General features: G+C 44.7%; 1 protein-coding gene across 1 annotated transcript in view; it reads left to right on the top strand.

Annotated features, from left to right (window-relative positions):
• The window catches only part of syt9a (synaptotagmin IXa), a 158,762-nt gene that overhangs the window by 21,610 nt on the left and 113,436 nt on the right, over positions 1-23,716 (top strand). Inside the window, exons 2-3 of the mRNA XM_077248226.1 lie at positions 8,428-8,872; positions 20,138-20,690. Coding sequence (XP_077104341.1) covers positions 8,428-8,872; positions 20,138-20,690 — 998 coding nt within the window. The remainder of the gene's footprint in view (positions 1-8,427; positions 8,873-20,137; positions 20,691-23,716) is intronic.

Raw genomic sequence — 23,716 nt, 5'->3', positions numbered from 1 at the left:
AATGAAACTACCAGCACTTCTGGTACATTTTCCAGGGTTATTAGATAGTATTATTCCTCACAGGTATGGATACGCTGTGTACACAGCTGTAGTAAGATACTTACTAAACACGATTTGTTTTATAATCCAGCTGGTGGGCGTTGGTATGTTTGAATGGCTTGCCTTAGATCATTTGCGTTTGAATACCGCGCGCTCTCTGTGGGCGTGGCACATTAACGCGTAATTAGGTATAATGAGCTGGAAAGAAAAATACTGACATCTCTCTCTTTTCAAACAGATTACATAAACTGGGAATATTTGTTTTTTATATAAATTAATTCATTTAAAAGAAGAGAGTTCAAGCTTCATTATGGAAAAACACTCGTGCCTGTATGACAAGTATTCGCGGAATTACAGTTAATTTTCGGATGGGTTTCAGAATGGACTTAACTGACAGAAAGAAGGCAGAACGCGCATCATGTTTGTTTTTCTTTATTTGGCGAAAAGCACAACACTTTGTTTTTATTGTGAGTATCCACAAAAAAAATAGACAAAAAAAATCGTCCGTGCGATAGTCGACCTCAGAGGGTTAATAACTAACCAATTATGAAGAATTACCAATTAATTACTATTCACAACATTAATGTTGAGACTCAGGAGGCGGAGACAGATCCATGCGCAACAATTTATTAATAACGTAAAAGTAGTGATAAAGGAACTCAAAACTGTAGTAAAGGCAGCAGGTAGAATCGATGGAAACCAGGCGTGAGTTCGGGGCTGGCAGCAAGCATGCAGGTCAGAGACAGGCAGAAGTTCGGGGCTGGCAGCGAGTATCAGAGTCAGGTCACAGGCAGAGGTATGGGGCTGGCGGCGAGTATCAGAGTCAGGTCACAGGCAGAGGTCACAAGGCAGGCTGCACACAATCAGAGAGGTAGACAAAGCAAAGGTTCAATATATCGGAGTAACAGGGATTTTCCAGAAAACGCATGTGACACGGGAGTGAGACAATACTTCGCAACGGACGCCGAGATAACAGGCTAGATATATTTTTGAACTCAGAGTAAATTGCTGGCAGGTGGAAGGTGATCAGAGCGCTAATGATGCATACGAGGAGTGTGCAGTATTAGTATTAGTATTCAGGGGAAGACTTGGAAAAGCAATCTTCACCCAAGCGGATAATTTGACCCGTAGTCCATTGCAGGTGAGGATTATGACTTCTTAGCCAGGGTAGACCCAGTATGACAGGAGTGTGAGGAGCAGACAGAATGTAGAAGTGGATCTTCTCATGGTGCAACAGTCCTGTGCGCTTCTGTAGCTCTTGCGTCATGTCAGTAATTCGCCCCGTACCCAGGGGCCGTCCATCAACCGCTTCGACTGTGAGAGGAGAAGTGCAGGGGATTAGAGTTATCTTGTGCCGCTTCGCAAAATCTTGTGACATAAAATGTCCAGCCGCACCAGAATCAATTAACACAGACGTGGAGAAAGACTGATCATTTTTAGTAAATTCCAGAGGTACAGAGACACAAGAGATGGGATTCAGACTATCAAGAGTTAAACTCACCTTTGCCTTTTCTTCGCGTGTAGATAGTTGAGGACAATGTATTCGAAAATGACCAGTTCCTCCACAATATATGCACAGTTTCAAAGTCCTCCGACGTTCACGATCCTCCTCCGTTAACCGGGAAGTGGCAATTTGCATAGGTTCACAGGCTTCCTTGACCGCGGGGCTAGGAGATGTTGGAGTGAAGACGTTGCGTGAGAGAGTCGAGGGTCGGATGCTGGCTCGGCGTGAGAGAATGAGATTGTCAATCTGCATGGAGAGATACATAAACTGGTCCAGACTCCTTCCCTCATCGCGGCAGGCCAGTTCAGCTTGAAGCTCGTGGTTGAGACCCCGTCGATAGACCACCTTAAGAGCATTATCCGTCCAGTCGGTCTGCGCTGCGAGTGTACGAAACTTGAGGCCGTACTCCGAGGCGGGAATCCGTCCCTGAGTGAGCTCCAGCAAGCGGCCCTTCGCTCCTTTTACCTCCACTGCGTGCTCGAAGACGGTTTGAAAGCGCTCCAGGAACTTGTCGTACGAGGCGAAAGCTGATCCATCCGTTCTCCAGACCGCGGTGATCCATTCCATAGCACGTCCGGTGAGTAATGAACAGATGACTGTGATCTTGTCCATGTCGGTAGTGTGCTGAGTGGTCTGCTGGGTGAGATACAAAGAACATTGAAGTAAAAAACCTTTGCATTTACCTGGGTCTCCTTCATACTTTTTGGGGAGTGAGAGGCGAGTGCTGAGGCTTGAGGAGTCGGTCGGGAGAACAGGTGCTCGAGAAGGCGCAGCGTGCGCTGAGGATTCCGCCGGGGGCTTTTGCAGGCTCTGAACCGCTTTCACTAATTCCTCCGTCACTGCAGTTAGACGAGACAGCTGATGATGGTGAGCAGTAAGTTGTGAGGCTTGTGCGGAGAAAGCGGCTGACCAGGCAGACATCGTTGCTGGATCTTGGTCTGGCGAAGTATTCTGGAGAGACTCAGGAGGCGGAGACAGATCCATGCACAACAATTTATTAATAACGTAAAAGTAGTGATAAAGGAACTCAAAACTGTAGTAAAGGCAGCAGGCAGAATCGATGTAAACCAGGTGTGAGTTCGGGGCTGGCAGCAAGCATGCAGTTCAGAGACAGGCAGAAGTTCGGGGCTGGCGGCGAGTATCAGAGTCAGGTCACAGGCAGAGGTTTGGGGCTGGCGGCGAGTATCAGAGTCCGGTCACAGGCAGAGGTCACAAGGCAGGCTGCACACAATCTGAAGAAGGCAGCCCCACTGCCATGTGGGTAAACCCGGAGGGGTACAGTGGCTATGGGAGTAAACCCTGTTGACAAATCTGCCTTTTGGGGACAGCCATAGGCGGAACCCAGCAGACCGGGCTACCGGTAGCCCCCTGCAACTCCTTTCAGACGAAGGTCGTCATGGGTCATCTCATGCCACCGGAGATCCTTCTGGAAGGAGCCAAGATGGTGGGAGTGTGGAATGCACACCTGCACCCCCACCTTAATCCTTACCTATGTGCAAGCTTCTTGCTTCCCTTGTTCCCCCCATCACCCCCCCCCCCCACTCCTAAAAAGTCCTGTCGCGATGTGGAATGGTGGTAGGCACAGGCCAAGGATGTGGCTAGGAGTGCCTAGCCAAACCATGCACACAGGCGGCAATGGAGTGATGGTCGTTGCAACTGTGGGACGGAGCAGCACATTGCCTCGGCAGCTTCTATTGCGACTGAGCAGATCCACACTGCTCATCCCTGAGATGGGGAAGGACCTGGAAAAGGTGGTTCAAAAAATGTCTGCGCCATACACTCTGGGTGGTATACCGCAACCGCCGGAGCATCCCACCATGCGATCGAAAAACTATTAAGTATTGAAAAAGTATTGCTTAATGGAATATCCGCACCTTGTTGGACTTAGCTGAGACATCTGACAAGCCTCATCGTAGAACAGCGCTTGTGGCCTTAGAGTTAGCAAGGTATAACATCGACGTTGCAGCCCTCAGTGAGACCAGACTTCATGGAGAGGACTCCTTGACGGAGGTTGGTGCAGGGCACACTTTCTTCTGGAAGGGGGTCCCTGAAGGCAATCGCCGGACCCATGGAGTTGGTTTTGCAGTGTAGTCCAAACTGCTACAGCTTATCCCTGAATCTCCTGTCGGCATTAATGAGAGGCTGATGACCTGGTGCATCCCTCTTGCAAAAAAATGCTTTGCTACCCTCATTAGTGCCTATGCACCAACGCTTGCTGCCGAGTCTAACATCAAAGAGGACTTTTACCTTGCCCTCGACTCTGCCATAAGAAAAACTCCAGCCACAGACAAACTCATTCTCATGGGAGATTTTAATGCCAGAGTGGGCATAGAGCACCTGGTATGGGATAACGTAATTGGCCGGCACGGAGTTGGGAAGATGAATGACAACGGCCTTCGGCTCCTTTCTCTCTGTGCAGAACACCAACTGGTCATCACCAACACCATATTCCAGATGAAGAACAAATTTAAAACCACCTGGCAGCATCCACGCTCAAAACATTGGCACCTCCTTGATTATGTAATAGTCCGTCAAAAAAATCGGAAAGATGTCCTGTGCACTCGAGTCATGCGCGGAGCAGAGTGTTGGACTGACCACCGTATGGTCAGGTCCAAACTCCTAATGAGTATTAGACCCTGTGGTCAGAGGACAGCTCCAAAACAAAAAATCAACTGCTTAGCACTCAGCAGCCTCACCTTACGAAATCTCCTTCGACAGCTCCTCGCTGATAACCTCAAAAAGATCCCGGAGGAATCAGCCGACTGGCCAACGCTGCGCCAAGCCATCCACAGGGCAGCGTCAGAGGCATTGGGCCAGTCGAGGAAACATCACCAGGACTGGTTTGACAGCAATTCGGCTGAGATACAGACTCTCCTCAAAATAAAACATGATGCACATAAAGCTCTCCTGTCCTGCCCTGGATCTCCTACCTTGAAAGCCACCTTTAATACAGCGAGATCTGCAACCCAGCGTGCCCTCCGGACCATGGAGGACCATGGCAGACTGTAACAACTCACAGGGCTTCTATGATGCCATTAAAACTCTCTACGGCCCCAGGAAGAGAGCGATCGCCTCAGTACGCTCAGCTGATGGCTCAACTCTCCTCAAGGACCGCCATGAGATCTTCACCCGCTGGGCAAACCATTTTGAGACCCTCCTCAACCTCAATAACCCTGTTGACATTTCTATCCTGGATAATATCCCTGACCTATCACCAGTCACACACCTCAATAATCCCCCCAGTTTCTGGAGACACGCCAAGCCATTGCGAGTCTTAAAAACAATAAAAGTGCTGGACCTGATGGCATTCCGGCAGAGGTCTTCAAACATGGAGGGTACCTTCTTACACGCTGTCTGCACCTCCTCATCTGTCACATCTGGGAATGTGAGACCCTCCCACAAGATTGGAAGGATGCCGATATTATGGTCATCTATAAACAAAAAGGGGACAGAACCGTGTGTGGCAACAGCCGTGGAATCTCCCTCCTCTCCATCGCAGGGAAAGTTCTGGCAAAAATCATGCTCAATAGGCTAGCTAAATACATCTCAGAAGCTGCACTTCCGGAAACGCAATGTGGCTTCAGGAAGACTAGATCCACCACCGACATGATTTTTGTCTTAAGGCAGTTGCTAGAAAAAAGCAGAGAGCAGCGCACAGACCTCCACATAGCCTTCATTGACCTCAGTAATGCATTTGATACTATCAACCGTGATATGCTCTGGAAACAACGTTCCAAACTTGGGGTACCACCCAAGTTCCTTAACATTTTACAGCAGCTGCAGAATGGGATGCAAGCCAGAGTCACCACAGGAGAACTTCAGTCAGAGTTCTTTAATGTAAATGTTGGGGTGAAGCAGGGCTGTGTCTTGGCTCCAGTCCTTTTTAACCTCCTTCTCTCTGCCGTCACTCAACTTTTCCATTACGCTTTAGGACACAAGGATGGTGTTCTTCTTGAATACCGCCTTGATGGAAACCTCTTTAACATTCGGAGGTTGCAGGCCTAGACAAAGACCAAATCCTGTTGCATAGCTGAACTACAATATGCTGATGACTGCACAATTCTAGCACATAGTCCAGAGTCCATGCAGCACGGCCTCAACACGGTAACTAGTCTCTACCAATCGTTTGGTCTTCAAGTTAACATTAAAAAAACTGAAGTTATTTCCCAAATCTTCTCTCAAACCTCTAACCCCCCCCCCCCCCCCCCCTCCTTCCATATAAACGGCATTCCACTTAAAAATGTAGATCAGTTTACCTACCTCGGTTCAACTTTGTCCTCTTGCTGCTCCGTTGATATGGAAATATACACCCGTATCAAAAAAGCCTCTTCATCATTCGGTCGCCTTCGTAGTAGGGTTTTTGAAAAACGAAACCTCCTGGATGGACCGAGCCCAACATGCGGAAATCTTACAGAGCACTCATTCTATCTGCATGGAAGCTGCTGTGGCTAAGAAACATCTACGATGGATAGGGCATACTATCCGTATGCCGGACCACCGCCTGCCTCGCCAAGTCCTCTATGGCCAACTACAAGGCGCCAAACGAGCAGCTGGTGGACAAAAGAAGCGCTATAAGGACTACATCAAGGGAATTTTAAAGCATTCCAACATCAATCCTATGCAGCTTGAAGCTCTGGCACAGGACAGATCAGCTTGGAAGGCCACCTGTGCCCGAGTAGTTTCACAAATCCACGACAAAGACCAACAGCGGAAAGCCGAGAGACGCAGACAAAGACACCAGAGGGCGGCTGGGGCTCCTCTGTCCTTTGGTTTCCCTTGCTCCATCTGTGGACGAGTGTGCGGCTCAAGGATCGGCATCAACGCCCACAAGAAGTGGCACGAACGGCAATGTCGTTGATCCCCTCCCTAACCCCGAAGCAAGCGTCATCATCGGAAACGATGGGCAGCTATGAGTGTGTGTGAAAATATGAAAGTGCCTAAGACATTTGCACAGTACTTTATATATATATATATATATATATATATATATATATATATATATATATATATATATATATATATATATATACACACCTGTATGTATTGCACCTCAAAAATATTTTATGCCTTTTTCCTTTGTGATTGTGGGACTTGGAGCATGTTATAAAGGGTTATGTCAGGGCCATAGCTAATGGGGTGAAAGCTGGGAAAATTTCTAAAGGCACTGGGAGGCCTGAAGCTGGAAACATACAGTATATTGATAATTATTAATCATATCTCTGAAATACTTCATTCTGATTGGTCAGTCAAGACATTGATCAGTCAAATATTTATCTGGATAATGACCAAAAGCAGTCTGCTTTACATTAGTGTCCTTGTTCCCATGTCTGGGTGCTTTCCCTCCTGCCCCAACAGTCTAATGTGCATTTTTACTTATGACAATTACAAATATCTTTATTTGTTCTTGCTGTGTAATTACTCTTTTGTCTACTTTCAATAAAATGACAGAATCTTTTTATTATTTTTTTCAGATTGTGTCAGGGTGTAGTGGCCTAGAGAAAAAAATATTTGGGGATTTATACACCCCTGAATTTCCTCAACAAAATTATTAAGGGGGCCTGACTGTCCAATTGGTGATCCTGTCCAAACCTGTCCAACCCTTGGCTGCACCACTGTGGAGTTCAATTAAACCAGTTTTGTCCATCCTAATTAAACATATCACATGCGTTGAATGAACTGTGTGAGGGTTCCTTTTTTTACTGCTCACTGCTAATTAACTTAAGTTCCTGGTTTTAATTAAAGTTCATGGATTTCATTAGAGACACTGGGGGTTAAGGCTAATCATCCCAGTGACAATATCCAATATTTTAAATGGCAGAGGCTTAGAATAGGCATTCAGTTAGGTGTCTAGTGAATACAGTGTGCTGAATAGGGGTAGTTTAATGTAGGAAGCTCAGGAACTTTTTTTGAAAATCGGAACAAGGAAACTGCACAAACTGAAAGGCATTACATATCAGTAAAGCAGGTGCCACATGTTTTAAAAAATACTCTACTTTGTTAGGTAGTAAATGACTAGAGATATGTAGCCTCTAACTTGAGGTTCATTTAATGATTCTTTAAATTTTGAGCAGCTGCTCAAACATCTTCAGACTTAATAGCTATGAACGATTGGAGCCAATTTGGTATTTTTTTGATGATACATTTAATTTAATATTTGCAATTTCTGTCTGCATTTGCAACATATATGATCCTAAGATTGTTTTTGTGAATTCAATGTTTCTCCTAAGCTCTACCTATGTGTTTAAAGCACATTTCCAATGAACCATGAACAATGAATGTAATCTCTGATCTATTGAAATCAGTGTTACTGGTATCTGCTATAGACTCCCATTGAAGCCTGTTGACTCTATGAGTCGTTCAAATAATTCACAGAGATTAATATAGATTAAAAATGCAAAACCAATAGTGTGAAAATGCTTTGTGATAATATTTACAGTTTAATTTATTGAATATTGAAATGCACCAAGCATGATATGTATTATATAATTATGTATTATATAATTTGATTTCTATTAAATTGTTGAATTTTTGATTCCACTTGCCACTTACACAATGCAGAAAATTATGTCCATTCCTTTGTGTACACATAGACTATCTTATAACAGTGACAACTGCATTCTACAACCAAATTAGGCCCGAATTCTTGAAAAATGTTGGTAGTGACTAACAAATTTGTATTAAATCTGAACTGCATGTACAGAACTGAAATACTAGTTATTAAAGCAGTCTTATTTGGCCTGAACAACTTGTGCTCCCACCAGCCCTGAAGTCTAAGTATCCCATGCATCATGCTCCAGAAAGCATTTGTGTAAAATTAACATATGTATGTGGCCTATATTTCTGTCTAACCCTCTTTTTGTATGCTCTCAATTCGTTCTTCGTAGACATATCCATTAGCCTGCTGTCATTGGTGGTGACGGCTTGTGGCTTGGCCCTGTTTGGCGTCTCTCTCTTTGTTTCATGGAAATTGTGCTGGATTCCATGGCGCGAGCGAAGCCTCTCTCCAAGCACCAAGGAGGGACATCCAGACCCTCCTTATCCTCCTCCTCCACCCCTTCAACCCCAGCGTCCAGAGGTGGACGCTACCCTCGACCGCCGGAATAATGCCCGATGTTCAGTGGTAAAAGAGACAACAGTGCCGCCCACTCCAGTCTCTCCGGCTGTTCCAGGATCTCCTCCTGCAGTGCCAGTGCCTGAGGCAGCCCTCAAAATAAGCCACACTTCACCTGATATTGCACTGGAGGTGGAGTCTAAGACTCAAGAAAATGGTGTCCATGGCAACACACGCATGCAGAGGCAAATCACGGATCCCTCCTCGACCTGTGTCAGGTAAGTCAACCTTCTATAATTACTTTAATGGATTCTGATAAAAACATCTGTCTCTCAACAATATAACTGGCTGAGAAGTCAATTTGGTCTCTAATCAGAGTTTATCACTAAGTGTCTCTACAATCGAGGACACTGACCTCATAAAGATCCAGTTTTCACTTTAAAATTGGACAATTTTAAGACAGGCTCATCAGCTTGCAGTGTTTTCTTGCACATTTTAAAATTACAGCATAAAATGACAAGAGCATTCCTGAATAAGGAAGTATCAAGTCTCTTGAATCAATCATACTGCTTTTGTTGAGATTTTGTAAGAGAATTAAGCCATATGTTTACATGCACCCACATAATTAGTTAGTAATCAGATTGATACCTCAGTCAGACTGAAAATCCTTCATGTAAACACCTCAATCGATCTGATTAAGCTTAAACCAAATGAATTGTAGAAGGTTTGTTGTAGATCTGAAATAATCAATCAATCGAGAAAAAAAAAAATGTAATATGACTATCTTCTTCGTTTTAATAAAAAAACTTTGCTCACTTGCACAGTGTCATGATCAGAGTTTGAAATTAACTTTTTAAAACCCTGGTCATTATGCATATATATATATATATATATATATATATATATATATATATATATACACATGTATATATTTATACTAGAGCCCTTTTATAATATGATCTCCGTTTACATTTTTTACGTCTTACTAACGTGCATACGTTTATTTACATCTTACAAACTGGTCCGTGGAGGGGACTGAATATTTATGTATTATATTTATTTATTATATTTGCTAAAAAGGCTGCTCTGATATATTTGTCATCTTGCCTTTTAGGTATGTCATAAAGGCAAAAATGACAATTATACTCACAGTAGCTCCAGTGACATTACTTATAAGTTTAGGGTTCAAAAAGAACTTTCAGAATCTGAAATCGAAATTTTCGATTTTTGACATTCCGATTGATGAAAATGAATGCATGCAAACATACCTAATGAGGTTGAGCAATAAAGGGAATATGGCCATCTGTAAAGGTGTTCCTAGGCACATTGTGAAACTCAGTGAAGCAGAGTTCCCTTTCAGTCGGTCACTCTCGATGTTACAGGAATTTCGCTAGAGAGGCCAATCTACTTCGAGTGTAACTAAAACGATAATGTGATTAATTGCATCAGATGCACTACATCGCGGCACGTACATAATGAGAAGCAACGCATTCCTGAGCTTTTCGCTTCGGAGGTGAGCAGTTGATGTCTTCTACTGTCTACAAAGCGGTGTTTCTAAGACAACAAGTCATCTCTGAAGAAGCATCTCATCTGGAAGAAGCTCTCTACTGTTTGGTGTTGGTGTTGCAGCAGGGCCAATTTTCCTCTTTGTTCTTTCAGCCAGTTTAACTGAGCAAAAAGGCTGTTCTCACAGCTGGTCAGGTGTGCTGTGTAAGAGTGCTACAAAAGCTGTTCTGACAGCTGGTAAGAGGGTGCACTATTCCCTGTCTGTGTTGCTGCGGCTGTTCCCCCGCGTGCTTCAGCACTGTAAGAGAGTAATTCGCTCAAAGAGCTCACATGACATTCAACCCGTGCATTTCTGGATTCGGTCGTTACCTGGCACCGTCGGATGGGCATGTTGGCTGTCTCATGTCTCTGGGCATCAAGCATGCTGAGGTACCGTTCGTGGATGAGTCATGCACCCACTGCGGGAAGATGACCATCTTGGAGTTGCTGTCGAGACGCCAATACCTCGAAAGAGGTGGGGTCCCTGTGCCTCTGTGTCTATCTAATCCTTCTCAGTGGGTTACTTCACGCAGTAGCGCGGGTGTTTTGAGGATCACAGTGAGCGCCCATCCTTCGGGGAACCGGACCCCCTAGGAACCCTCAACCCTTGTGCGCTCCGCAGTCAGTGGAGCTCACTTAGGAACGGGCTGGACCATCTCAAAAGTGTGTACCAGTCGTATCCTTTGGGGCTCCCCTGACGACCGAATGTTAATCGCTACATCGGAGGGTGAGCCTGACTTTTTTTGGGAATGATGTTTCGGCTGTGCTGCCTCCTTTGGGAACCGTAAAATTGTCCGAGTTAGACCCAGAAATGACGGCTGTGCTTTCCCGGGCCGCCGAGAGGATCAGGTTTGTGTGGAATCCCTCAAGGCGCGACGTTTGGTTCCTCGGGATGTCTTGTGCTGGTTCTTGCCCGGTGCCTTTCTTTTCTCACTAAGTCGCGTACTGCCGAATACTGCTATTACTGCCGAAACCGGTCTAGTAGTTCTTCCCCCCTCATCACCCATGACATGTCGATTTCCCCTGTGGAATGGGCCCTTGCTATGTAACTGTGCCCTTAATCCACCTCACAGGGAATCCGTGTATCCCTTCTCAGGCCTGTGAGCACTCGTCTAGTCTAACCGGCAAGGCTTATTACGCCTATGGGGAAGCCGCCTTTGCCATACACACTATAGCATTGTTGGAAGTCCATCAGGCCAAGGCACTGAAAGACCTGCACGAGGGTGATCATGATCCAGAAGTTCTACAAGAACTTTGTAACGTGACGGACCTCGCACTTCGAGCGATGAAGGTTGCTGCGTGGACTCTGGGTCATGCGTGTCCACACTAGTGGTCCAGGAACGGCATCTCTGGCTATGCCTGACTGACACAAGGGGTACCGACAGGTTTCTTAAGGCGAAACACTACAGGTGAATAGGGACATTTTTTAAATTAGAACATATCACTGTGAAACTTCTCCAGTTTATTACTGGCATAAACATAAGAAAAAAATATTACAAGTTTTGTGTAAATTGATTTTTTTATATGCAAATGAGGCCTTATATACTTAAATATACGCTCATTTGCATACATTTCCAAAAACAAAATCTGAAAATTGTAAAGGACCAGGTTTAAAATTCTTAATTCTATTTGTTGACATATTAGATGAAAGGGCTTTTACTGAGGGGATTCTGGATATCTTATTTTGTGCTTTACTAAATTAGAGAATACTGACAATAGCCTTAAAAAATCTAATTCCAATATGTTTTTTTGGAATAAAAGGACCTATAACTCAGGATAGGAATGATATATCAACAAATCCCTCTGTAAAAGTCTTCAGAATATAGTTAATTATAAGACTGGAAAAGTTGGTGCTTGTAGGTGCTACTGAAGTGGATATATCTGACTCTGAGTGTGAGAAAAAAACTCCTTTAAAGTTTTATATTGTATAATTTCATACATTTCTATTGAAACATCCAATCAACAAACAAAATATATATTCAGTAGTGTATAATATTTAACACATATAGAAATTGATAAATTGATAAATTATTAATAGCAATAGCCTTAAGCTGAAGAGAACTACCTTAACAAACACACATAACAACAGTCACAAAAACTGCAAACGAACTGTCCCTGTTTGTTGTATATCCATCTACGTATAACTAATTGAATCTAATAAACAGCTCCCTGTCTGTCTACAGCCTAAATGTCCATGCCTGCACCATATGTAGGCCCCTCTTCAATCTCCTGTCAGTGTCTTTTCACCTTTTTGACTGTCCTTACATTTTGGCGCAGGAAACCAATCACGTATTCGGAAATCCACATTGACCAATCAGATGTGGTTTTCGGCTATAGATTCCCCGGGAAACTTTCGTGGTTGGTTATTTCTACAAAGAAAATGCCCATATGTGGATTAGACAGCGCTGTGTAGGAGACTGAGAGCTTTACAATGATAACAGGTATGACATGTTTCTGTGAATGGAGACGGCACGGGAGCTCGCCTTATAATGCTAACTTTTGGTGATTTCCGCTAAAAATCTAAAGGTGCAAGTTAACAAAATATAATGAAATAACCACCTTAATGTGTAATGTTGACATATTTTTTTTTATTTCGACATGAAAGCTTACATGTTAACCCTCTGGGGTCTAAGGTGTTTTTGGGGTCCTTGAGTTGTTTTGACATGCCCTGGCATTTGTTCTTTTTTCAGTTGCTTATAAACATATTAATGGCAAAGGTGTAATTACACTCTATTTAGCACAAACAGGGCTACCATAATATGTGAGCAACATGTATGTACATGTTTGTATTTTTGAGAGAATATTGTTTATGTTTATGCAAAGTAACTGTTTTCGATTTTAATATATTTTAAAATATAATTTATTCCTGTAATTTTAAAGTTGAATTTTCAGCATCATTACTCCAGTCTTTAGTGTCACATGATCCTTCAGAAATCATTCTAATATGCTGATTTGATGCTCAATAAACATTTCTCATTATTATCAATGTTGAAAACGTCTCAGGTTACGGATGTAACCCTGGTTCCCTGATAGGGAACGAGACGCTGTGTTTGAGATGCGGTGGGAACGCTGTGCGTGATTACGTTGTGAAGCACGTGTAAAATCAGTCCAATGAAAGCCCGCTACGACATAGGTGACATCATATACCAGGAAACTATAAAGCAACCCTGAAATCAGACCGCGATAGCTTCTGAAAAACCTGAAGCAAATCGATCAGGGCATGCAGGAAGTATTGCAGGCAAACTCAGCGTCTCGTTCCCTATCAGGGAACCAGGGTTACATACGTAACCTGAGACGTTCCCTTTCAAGGGAACTCGAGCTGCGTTTGAGACACGGTGGGAACCCCATACCCACTACGCCATAGTGACAAATGCCCGTTCTGTGTGAAGTCCTGCGCACACTAAGAAGCAAGCAACCTCGCCCCAGGAGTGGAGAGGTCAAGGTCATAAAACCTGACGAATGTATGCAGAGAGGACCATCCTGCCGCATTACACACGTCAAGAAGGGAAACTCCTGAAATTAAGGCCATAGAGGCCGCTATACTCCGAGTAGAATCGGCCCGCACAGCCATAGGTGAAGGCTGTCCAGCCGCTTCATAAGCCAATGAAATAGCCTCGACTATCCATTTACTCATAACCTGCTTAGATGCGGGGCATCCTCTCTTGAGTGACCCAAAACAAACAAATAGTTGCTCAGATTTACGCCACAGGGCAGCTCTGTGAACGTAGGCATCTAAAGCCCGGACTGGACATAACAGGTTAAGCTGTTCCTGGTCAGGGGTATTAAAGGGTGGAGGATAAAAGGCCTTCAGCACTATTGGGCCCCCAACCTTCAGTGGGACCTTAGGAATATAACCCGGCCTGGGGTAAAGAAATGCCTTCACCATACCAGGTGCAAATTCCAGACATGAAGGAGCAACCGACAGAGCATGTAAATCACCAATTCTCTTGATAGATGATATAGCAAGGAGAAATAAAGTCTTTAGAGTGACGAATTTTTCTGAAACCTCCTCAATGGGCTCGAAGGGAGCTAAAGCCAGACCCTCGAGTACAATGGCCAAGTCCGAAGCCGGTGCTCTAGAGTGCAGTGCAGGTCTCAACCTCAATGTACCACGGAGAAAGCGAGTAATTAAACGGTTTCTCCCGATAGAAGTACCCCCAAGAGGGGTGTGGTAGGCAGATATAGCCGCCACGTAAACCTTTAGGGTGGAAGGAGATAACCTGGCCGAGAAACAGTCTTGCAGAAAATCAAGAACTGAACCAACAGGGCAGTTAACAGGATCTAACTGACGTTCAACACACCACGTGGTGAAAAGTTTCCATTTTAGCGCATACAGCCTTCTCGTGGAAGGAGCTCTGGATTGAAGAATGGTTTCTACAACATCTGTCGAAAGACCGGTTTCCCTGAGCCTGGCCCCCTCAGAGGGCCAGGCCCACAGTTTCCACAACTCCGGGCGAGGGTGAAATATCGTGCCCCCGGCCTGGGACAGGAGGTCCATCCTGAGTGGGATCTCCAAGGGGGAGCCGTCCAGCAGAGACAACAAGTCCCGGAACCAAACTCGGGTCGGCCAAAAAGTAGCAGATGAGCCCCTTCTCGACGAACCCTCTCCAGAACCGGAAGCATAGATATCGGGGGAAAGGCGTACAGGTGCAGCATTGGTCCTGAGCCACCACCGCAGGGGTTCCATGTACAGAAGGCCAAAAGTAATAACGTTAGACGCAGCTGCCATGAGACCCAACAGTCTCTGAAACTGTTTCACAGTGAGTGACTGGCCTAGTTTCACATTCTTTGCTGCTGTGAGAATCGCAGAAATACGAGCAGGAGACAGGCGTGCCTGCATTGTGGTCGAATCCCAAATTACACCTAGAAAAGTGGTCCTCTTTGGTGTTGATCCGCAACCCCAAACTCTTTATGTGGGACAGAACAGCATCTCGATGCTGAACTGCGACCTACTCTGACTGAGCTAAAATCAACCAATCGTCGATGTAATTTAATACGCGGATGCACTGGAGTCTCAACGGAGCCAGAGCTGTATCCACGCATTTGTAAAAGTGCGGGGAGATAAACCTAGGCCAAATGGAAGAACCCGATATTGGTATGCTTTGCCCCCGAAAGCGAACCTCAGGAACCTCCTGTGATGAGGATGGATAGATACATGGAAGTATGCGTCCTTCAAGTCTATTTTGACAAACCAGTCCTCGGACTGAATCTGTGATACAGTCTGTTTGAGTGTAAGCATTCTGAACTTGAGTTTCTGAACCCTGCTGTTTAACTGGCGCAGATCTAGGATAGGACGCAACCCTCCATGCTTCTTTGGAACAATGAAGTAACGGCTGTAAAATCCTGACTTTCTGCTGGGAGGAGAAACCCTTTCTATAGCTCCTTTTCGAAGAAGTGTCAGTACTTCTTGCTCCATAACCAGAGCCTGCTGTGAGTCCACCACCGTGGGGAGGACCCCTTGAAATCTGGGCGGACAAGAACTGAAATGAATTCTGTAACAGGAATTATGTGCAGGACCCATAGAGAAATATTTGGCCGAAGTTTCCGCGCTGCCAGACTTCCGATAAGGGAACAAGTCTCTCGAGACTGGCCTCTGGATTTGATTGAACAATCATTTCGGCGCCCTGAAGCGGCGAATCGGCAGGGAACAACCGAACTGACCGTTCTACAACCCTCTTCAGAGGATTGCACGGGGACGCTGACACCTCGGGGCCCTGAAGCGGCGAACCGGCAGGGAACAAGCGAAGTGGCAACGCTGGGGCTCTCCTCGGAGAGTCGCCCCCCCGAGGGTGCCAAGGAGCGACAGTTCCTCGGAATCGTTCCTCCCTGGAGGGGACCACCCTCAGAAGCCTGATAGCCTTGGCATCAGGACTTCTTCTAAGACCAAGCTCTCCTAGAGATAACAGTCCTCAGATCTTGTCTAGCCCTAACAGGCTTGGGCTGCGACCGGCACTCAGGAACCATAGATTGAGGAGGTGCCCGAGCGGCGACGCTCTGTTTTTTCTGAACTCTGTGAGCGGAGCTCGTAGACGGACGAGGCTGCTCAGACTTTATACCACGAGCAGCCTCGGGGACACTAGACCGGCGAGGAAGAAACCTCTGAAACGCAGCCGCTTGTTTCTTATTTTCTTGAAACCTATCGACGACACAATTTATAGCGTCGCCGAACAGACTTGTAGGTGACAGCAGTGCGTCCAGAAGAACAGATCTATCTTTATCCTTTATTTCAGATAAATTTAAACATAAATGGCGTTCCGTGGCCACAGACTCGGCCGTCTCCTTGGTGGCCCGGATAGATAAATCTGTCGTGCGACGCAGTTCTCGAATTGTGTCAGCACTAACTTTCTCACAATCGTCTATGTCCCTCAGCAGGTCAGCCTGGTACGCTTGGATAATCGACATAGTGTGCAAACATGCCGCGGCCTGACCTGCTGCCGAATACGCTTTACCCACCAACAAAGTGAGTAACGTCGGGGCTTTCAGAGGAGAAGATGACTCGAGGGAAAGATAACTCGCTAGTGTGTCTTCCGCGCGAGGCATAGATAAATAACCAAAGTTCTCAATACCTTGAATTTTGCTATAATTACTGGTCTGAGGGTTATGTACTCTGAAAGATGCCGGTTTGATCCACGATCTCGACACCTCAGTGTGGAGATCGGGAAAGAACGGGAGTTCCCGACGAGAAGGTCGTGATCGAGATGGTAGAAAACGCTCATCTAACAGACTTTTTCTAGATACCACATCAACATCATCGGCTGGCCAGTCAATATTTAATTTAGCTACAGCACGAGATAAAACCTCCATAAGCTCCTCATCAGCAGGGGTATGAGCTGGCGAACACTCAAAATCCCCCATACTCGCGACATCCAGATCCTCAGAACTGGATAGCCGCAATATTGGTGCCCCAGCCCGGGAAGGAGAAGCCGCAGAGCGGGCTCCTTCCTGGGCAGAGACACCGGATCCAGCAGGTAAGGGCGAGAAAGGGCCGGGCCAGTCTCAAGCCCCGCTACTAGATACATCTGCGAACCCCAAGATGAAAGTCGACGCTGAGCCTAAGCAACAGCGGGACCCGCACCCCGGGGAACGCGAACCGAACCGTCCTCCTCAAAGAACGATTGGCGGGAGCGGAGTGTCTTTATAGATTGACTCATACAATGCTCACAATCAGCCCCCTCAAGGACTGACTGGGCAAGCTCCACTCCCAAAAAAGCAACACAAAGCTGATGCGTATCCCCACCTGTGATATAGCGAGGACAGGGAACAACACACCGTCTATAATCTTGCTTGCTCGCCATTTTATATGATAGATATATAAATATATATTGGGCTTGACAGACAACAATAAATAGACAAGGATATATAGACAGATAATAAATAGACAGATATACAGAGAGCGCTTGCTGAAGGTACAGAAGCTATCGCGGTCTGATTTCAGGATTGCTTTATAGTTTCCTGGTATATGACGTCACCTATGTCGTAGCAGGCTTCCATTGGACTGATTTTACACATGCTTCACGACGTAATCACGCAGAGCGTTCCCACCTCGTCTCAAACGCAACTCGATTTCCCTTGAAAGGGAACAGTTATTTACATTTTTATTTCAGGATTCTTTGATAAATAGAAAGTTCAAAAGAACAGCATTTATCTGAAATAGAATATTCTGTAACATTAAACACTACCGTTCAAAACTTTGGGATCAGTAAGTATTTTCATTTTATTTTTTGGGGGAAATAAATAAAATAAATCAATACTTTTATTCATCAAGTAGGAATTAAATTGATCAAAAGCGACAGTAAATACATTTATACTGTTTCAAAAGATTATATTTAAAATAAATGCTGTTGTTTTTAACTTTCTGTTCATCAAAGAATCCAAAAAAAAATGGTACACAACTGTTTTCAACATTGATCATAATCATAAATGTTTTTTTATGAAATGTTCATAAATGTTCATATTAGAATGAATTCTGAAGGATCATGTGACTGAAGACTGGAGTAATGATGCTGACAATTCAGCTTTGATCAGAGGAATAAATAATATTTTAAAATATGTTAAAATCGAAAACAGTTATTTTAAATTGTAATAATATTTCACTATATTACTGTTTTTTTGTTGTATTTTTAATGAAATAAATACAGCATTGGTGAGCATAAGTGACTTCTTTTAAAAACATTAAAAATCGTACCGACCCCAAACTTTTGTACGGCAGTGTATATATATAATCCAAATATAAATGAAAGTCAAAAGCACAATTTTTAGTACATAGTCATTCCTGGAGAAATAGGCTATATGGGACATTCTACAGAATTTGTTCAAAGTTAGAGTTGGAAACATCTTGAAAAGAAAATTGTCTTTTCCCATAAATTTCTTATAAAGTATTATTTTTAAAACTAGGCCAATACATTTTATCATACATATTTTAAAGTTAAGGATTCATTAGTTTGATATAGCTTACATTGGAACAAACACTATAATAACATCTTAGTTGATGAGTTTATTTTTAGACAGAACATATAGCCTACTATATATATTTAACATATGAGCAGAAACTGGATAACAAAAGCTAGATTTGATATTTTAGAATAAAAACTTTATAATCTATCCAAAACTACGAATTGGTGTCTTTCATATTTCATCTGTAACATAGTAGGCTAAACATAAACAACAGCGCCCATCTGTGCCAGTAATTCATTCACACACAGAAACGTGATTAAAATTTAAACAGTCTTTTTGCATTTACAGACACTATTCCATATCACGATAAGAACAAAAAACAAGAATAAACAACTTAGGCTACTCACAATTCTCGGCTAGATCCGTCGCTCCTCGAAATGAAAATAAACCAGCACATGTTCTGAGCTATGAGCTGAGAGAACGATAATGAGATCGGCTGACAGCTCTCTCTTTTTTTATAGATTACATAAACAAAGAATATTTATTTTAGTTTTGAATTATATATTTTAGAAAGTACAAACTTAAATGATTATAAAGATATATTGCTCATGCTTGGGTGAATAGTATTCGCTGAGTTTTGTTTAAGTTTAGAGACGTGCTCCAGAAAAAAGGTTAACGGAGATGGAGAGACAGAAAGCACACCCTGTTTATTTTCTTTATTTTACAAAAGCACAATGATTTATTTCGATTGTAAGTGGATACAAAAAAAAAACATTCAACAGTTTATTTTGTTATATTTCTTAAGTCTGTATGACCAAAATGACAGAGTATTTTAAGTCTATTTTCCTGCTATGTGAAAAAAATCGAGCAAAACGTGCCGGCGCGTTTGCCGACCCCAGAGGGTTAAGGGAACAACCTGCCCCAAAATCTCAAAATTGACCACACAATGAAAAAACGATGTTTTCACCTGTCGTGTCTCGCCTTAATTCCCCCATGTCCCAGACTGGCCTCTTCGGCAACATGGTCGAGAACTACGCCCAGCAGTTCTCGGCTGTACAGAAGCAGACTGAGGCTATCAGGCATTCTATCCCGGCGAACAGCCGCGTGACCGTCAATCTTTCACGGGCTGCCCTCCCAGGAGAGTTTCGACTCCATCCCCAGGTGGTCCAGCTAATTTAGCGTCATGACACTCGTTACACTCGAAGTAGATTGACCTCTCTAGCGAGATTCCTATTCGTTGGTCTTCCGACGTAACGTCTCTGTTCCCTCCTTCAGGGAATGTAACGTCTCTGTTCCCTCCTTCAGGGAATGAGGGTTACATACGTTACCGAGACATTCATCCTTTTACCGTGATAAAGTAACACTTTTCGTAAAACAGATTCTGGGTTCTGGTCTGTCAATAGATTATTGACTCACTAACTTGGCATTTAACTTTGCATATTTATTTGTTAGACTGACTATTGGTATTGAATTTGTTTGATGATGTATCAAAGGTCTGGCTAAAAAGTCTTTCTTTAGTATGAGACATCCCATTTATTTATTTGGCTAACCAAGTAAGCCTCACATCCAGGAAATTGTCTTTAACTCCTACTATTTGTCAACAGGCAAAGTTCAATTCGGCGTCAGATGAACCAGTCAAACCCTGACTTCACAGTAACCCAGTTCCAGAGGCAGGACTCTCTGACTGGAATGAGCCTGGGCCAGCTAAAACCAGAACTCTACAAACAACGATCCCTAGATGGCGAGGACAACCGAAGCAGTCATGTGGGCAGCTGTGGACGCCTCCATTTTATTCTTAAATTTGACTGTGACCTGGAGCAGCTCATTGTCAAGATCCACAGAGCCCAAGACCTCCCTGCAAAGGACTTCTCGGGAACCTCTGACCCATATGTAAAAATCTATCTTCTCCCAGACCGCAAAACCAAGCACCAGACCAAGGTGCATCGTAAGACTTTAAACCCTGTGTTTGATGAGGTCTTCCTCTTTCCTGTGGCATATGCGGACCTGCCCACAAGGAAGCTGCACTTCAGTGTCTACGATTTTGATCGTTTTTCACGCCATGATATTATTGGCCAGGTGGTGGTTGACAACTTTCTGGATCTTTTGGACTTTCCCAGGGAGACCAAACTCAGCAGGGACATCCAGTATGTGTCTTCGGTGCGTAGATTTTTATTCTTCTGTTGAAAGGTATATTCTAAGAGATAATGATACACTTGGACACAAAAAAAGACTCTAAAACACTTGAGAGTCAGTTGAGATATTCAGAGACTATAGATATTTATTTTATCTTTCTTTTTATAAATATGCTGAATTAGCAGAAACAACTTTAAGTAAGCTATGCATGGGTTGGCTCATTGGGACTCTCAAAAATGCTGTTTGTTCATCAAAACATTCGCATTAGCTCTAACAAGTTACCTTTTGGTAACGAGACCTCAGATCTCTGAAACCAGAATGAAAAAAAAAATACAGGTTCTTTTTCGAGGGAAATCGCACTGTGTCGGAACGACACTTTGGGGAATGCCCCTCAACGTAGCAACGTAGCAGTATACTCTGAAGTATAAATTAAAATAAGCCAATCGTGATTGGTGTTGGGTCATGGCGTAACATGTGACGGCAAACACGGAAGCTACAAATGGATGCCAGCACACAACAGAGTTGGCTTTCTGTTCTTTAGCTAGTGCTCTCTGTTTTCGTATGTCATATTTGGTGTTGTCTGTCCACTATATATATATATATATATATGAGGAGTTATTTTCCAAAACGCTATAACTCCATTTAAATAGTTTTCACGATAACGTCTCGGTTACGTATGTAACCCTAGTTCCCTGATAGGGAACGAGACGCTGCGTCGAACGCTGCGGGAACGCCCCTGCGTTGTGCGTCATGAAGCACATATGGAATCAGCCCAATGGAGAGATGGAACATCATAGGCGGGTGACGTCATCGACCAGGAAACTATAAAGCACGCCAAAAAGACAAGCGCATCAGCTTCTGATGGGCCTGAAGGAAGCGCTAGTGGGAATGCCGGGAGTATGGCGGAACAACGCAGCATCTCATTCCCTATCAGGGAACTAGGGTTACATACGTAACCGAGACGTTCCCTTTCAAGGGAACGAGACGCTGCGTCGATTGCTTGCGGGAACGCGAATACCTACGTCGCCATAGGACCAAGTGACCGTCATGTGAGAACTAGCGCACAGAGGATGAGAGCACCTGTGCCCCAGGGGTAGAGCTTAAGTCTAGGTCATAGAACTTAATAAAAGTATGCGTTGAAGACCATCGAGCCGCATCACAAACATCACTCAGGGAAACTCCTGGTAATAAAGCTTTAGAAGCAGCCATACTCCTGGTAGAGTGGGCTCGTACAGCTAAAGGTGAAGGCTGACCAGCCGACTCATAAGCAAGTGAGATGGCCTCGACCACCCACTTGTTCATTCTTTGTTTAGACGCGGGACACCCTTTCCTAGGTGGCGCAAAGCACACAAAAAGTTGTTCTGATTTCCTCCAAAGGGCAGCTCTGTGTACATAAGCGTCTAACGCCCTAACCGGGCAGATTAAATTAAGTTTCTCCTGGTCTGACGACAAAAATGGAGGAGGACAGAAAGCCTGCAGAATTGTAGGTCTTACAACATTAGTAGGGACCTTGGGTTTAACCTGGTCTAGGATGCAGAAAAGCCTTAACCATGCCAGGCGAAAACTCCAGGCACGAGGGTGAAACCGAAAGAGAATGAGGAGATAGCAAGAAGATAGTTTTAAAAGTGAGAAACTTCTCAGGAACTTCTTCAATAGGTTCAAAGGGAGCTATGGAAAGACTTTCTAGTACAATGGCCAGATCCCAGGTCGGCACCCTCGTACGAACTGCTGGCCTCAGTCTCAAAGTGCCACGAAGGAAACGAGTTATAAGCGGGTGTCTCCCAAGAGAAACTCCACTGAAAGGGACGTGGTAAGCAGCTAGTTCCGCCACATACACCTTTAGTGTGGAGGGGGATAACCCTGTGGAGAAGCGCTCCTGTTGGAATTCCAGCACTGCACCCACTGGGCAGTTAACTGGGTCCTGCAGGTGTTCTCCACACCAAGAAGTGAAGAGATTCCACTTCAAGGCATAAAGCTTCCTCGTGGATGGAGCTCTGGAGTGAAGAATGGTCTCAACAACCTCGGTTGAGAGACCTAAATTTGTGAGCTGGGCCCCCTCAGAGGCCAAGCCCACAGTTTCCACAATTGGGCGGGGGTGAAGTATCGTGCCACCCGCCTGGGAGAGTAGATCCCTCCTGACCGGGAGCTCCAAAGGAGAGTCGTCCAGGAGAGAAATCAGGTCCGCAAACCATACTCGGGCCGGCCAGAACGGGGCTACTAGTAGAAGGCTGACCCCGTCCCGGCGAACCCTCTCCAGAACTCCTGGTAGCAGAGCAATCGGGGGAAAGGCGTACTGACGTGACCTCGGCCACAGCTGCACCATAGTGTCCGACCCCAGACGGGCTGGATGACTGATGGAGAACCACAGATAACAATGCGTGGTCTCCTTGGAAGCGAATAGGTCCACCTCGGCGCGACCGAAACTCAACCAAAGGAGTGACTTTGATCGTGCGGAGCGTATTTCCCTCGGGGAGAATCCCTTGGTCCTGAGCCACCACTGTAGCAGTCTCATGTACAACAGGCCGCAAGGTATGACGTTGGACGCTGCTGCCAACAGACCCAACAGTCTCTGAAACTGCTTTACAGTAAGTAGCTGGCCTAGCTTTACTTGTTTCACAGCTGTGAGAATCGAAGCGATGCGGGTCGGAGAGAGTCGCGCCCGCATCGAAACCGAATCCAAAATGACACCCAGGAAAGTTGTCTTCTGAGAAGGAGATAAAACACTTTTCTTTGCGTTCAGCCTCAACCCCAACTTTCTGATATGAGCGAGAATGACATCTCGATGCCGAACCGCCATCTGCTCTGTCTGAGCTAAAATCAACCAATCGTCGATGTAATTGAGGATACGAATGCCCTGAAGCCTCAGAGGCACTAGTGCTGCATCCATGCATTTCTTGAAAGTGCGGGGAGATAAAGCTAGGCCAAATAGAAGAACCCTGTACTGGTACGCTGAAGGCGAACCTCAGGAACTTCCTGTGTTGGGGAAGGATGGAAATGTGGAAGTACGCGTCCTTTAGATCTATCGTGACAAACCAGTCCTCGGATCTGAT

Source organism: Siphateles boraxobius, unplaced genomic scaffold, assembly GCF_051911475.1.
Source record: "Siphateles boraxobius isolate OS27281-9 unplaced genomic scaffold, OSU_SipBor_1 30, whole genome shotgun sequence".
In the NCBI taxonomy this organism is placed as follows: Eukaryota; Metazoa; Chordata; class Actinopteri; order Cypriniformes; family Leuciscidae; genus Siphateles; species Siphateles boraxobius.
This window is presented reverse-complemented; position numbering and strand designations above follow the sequence as displayed.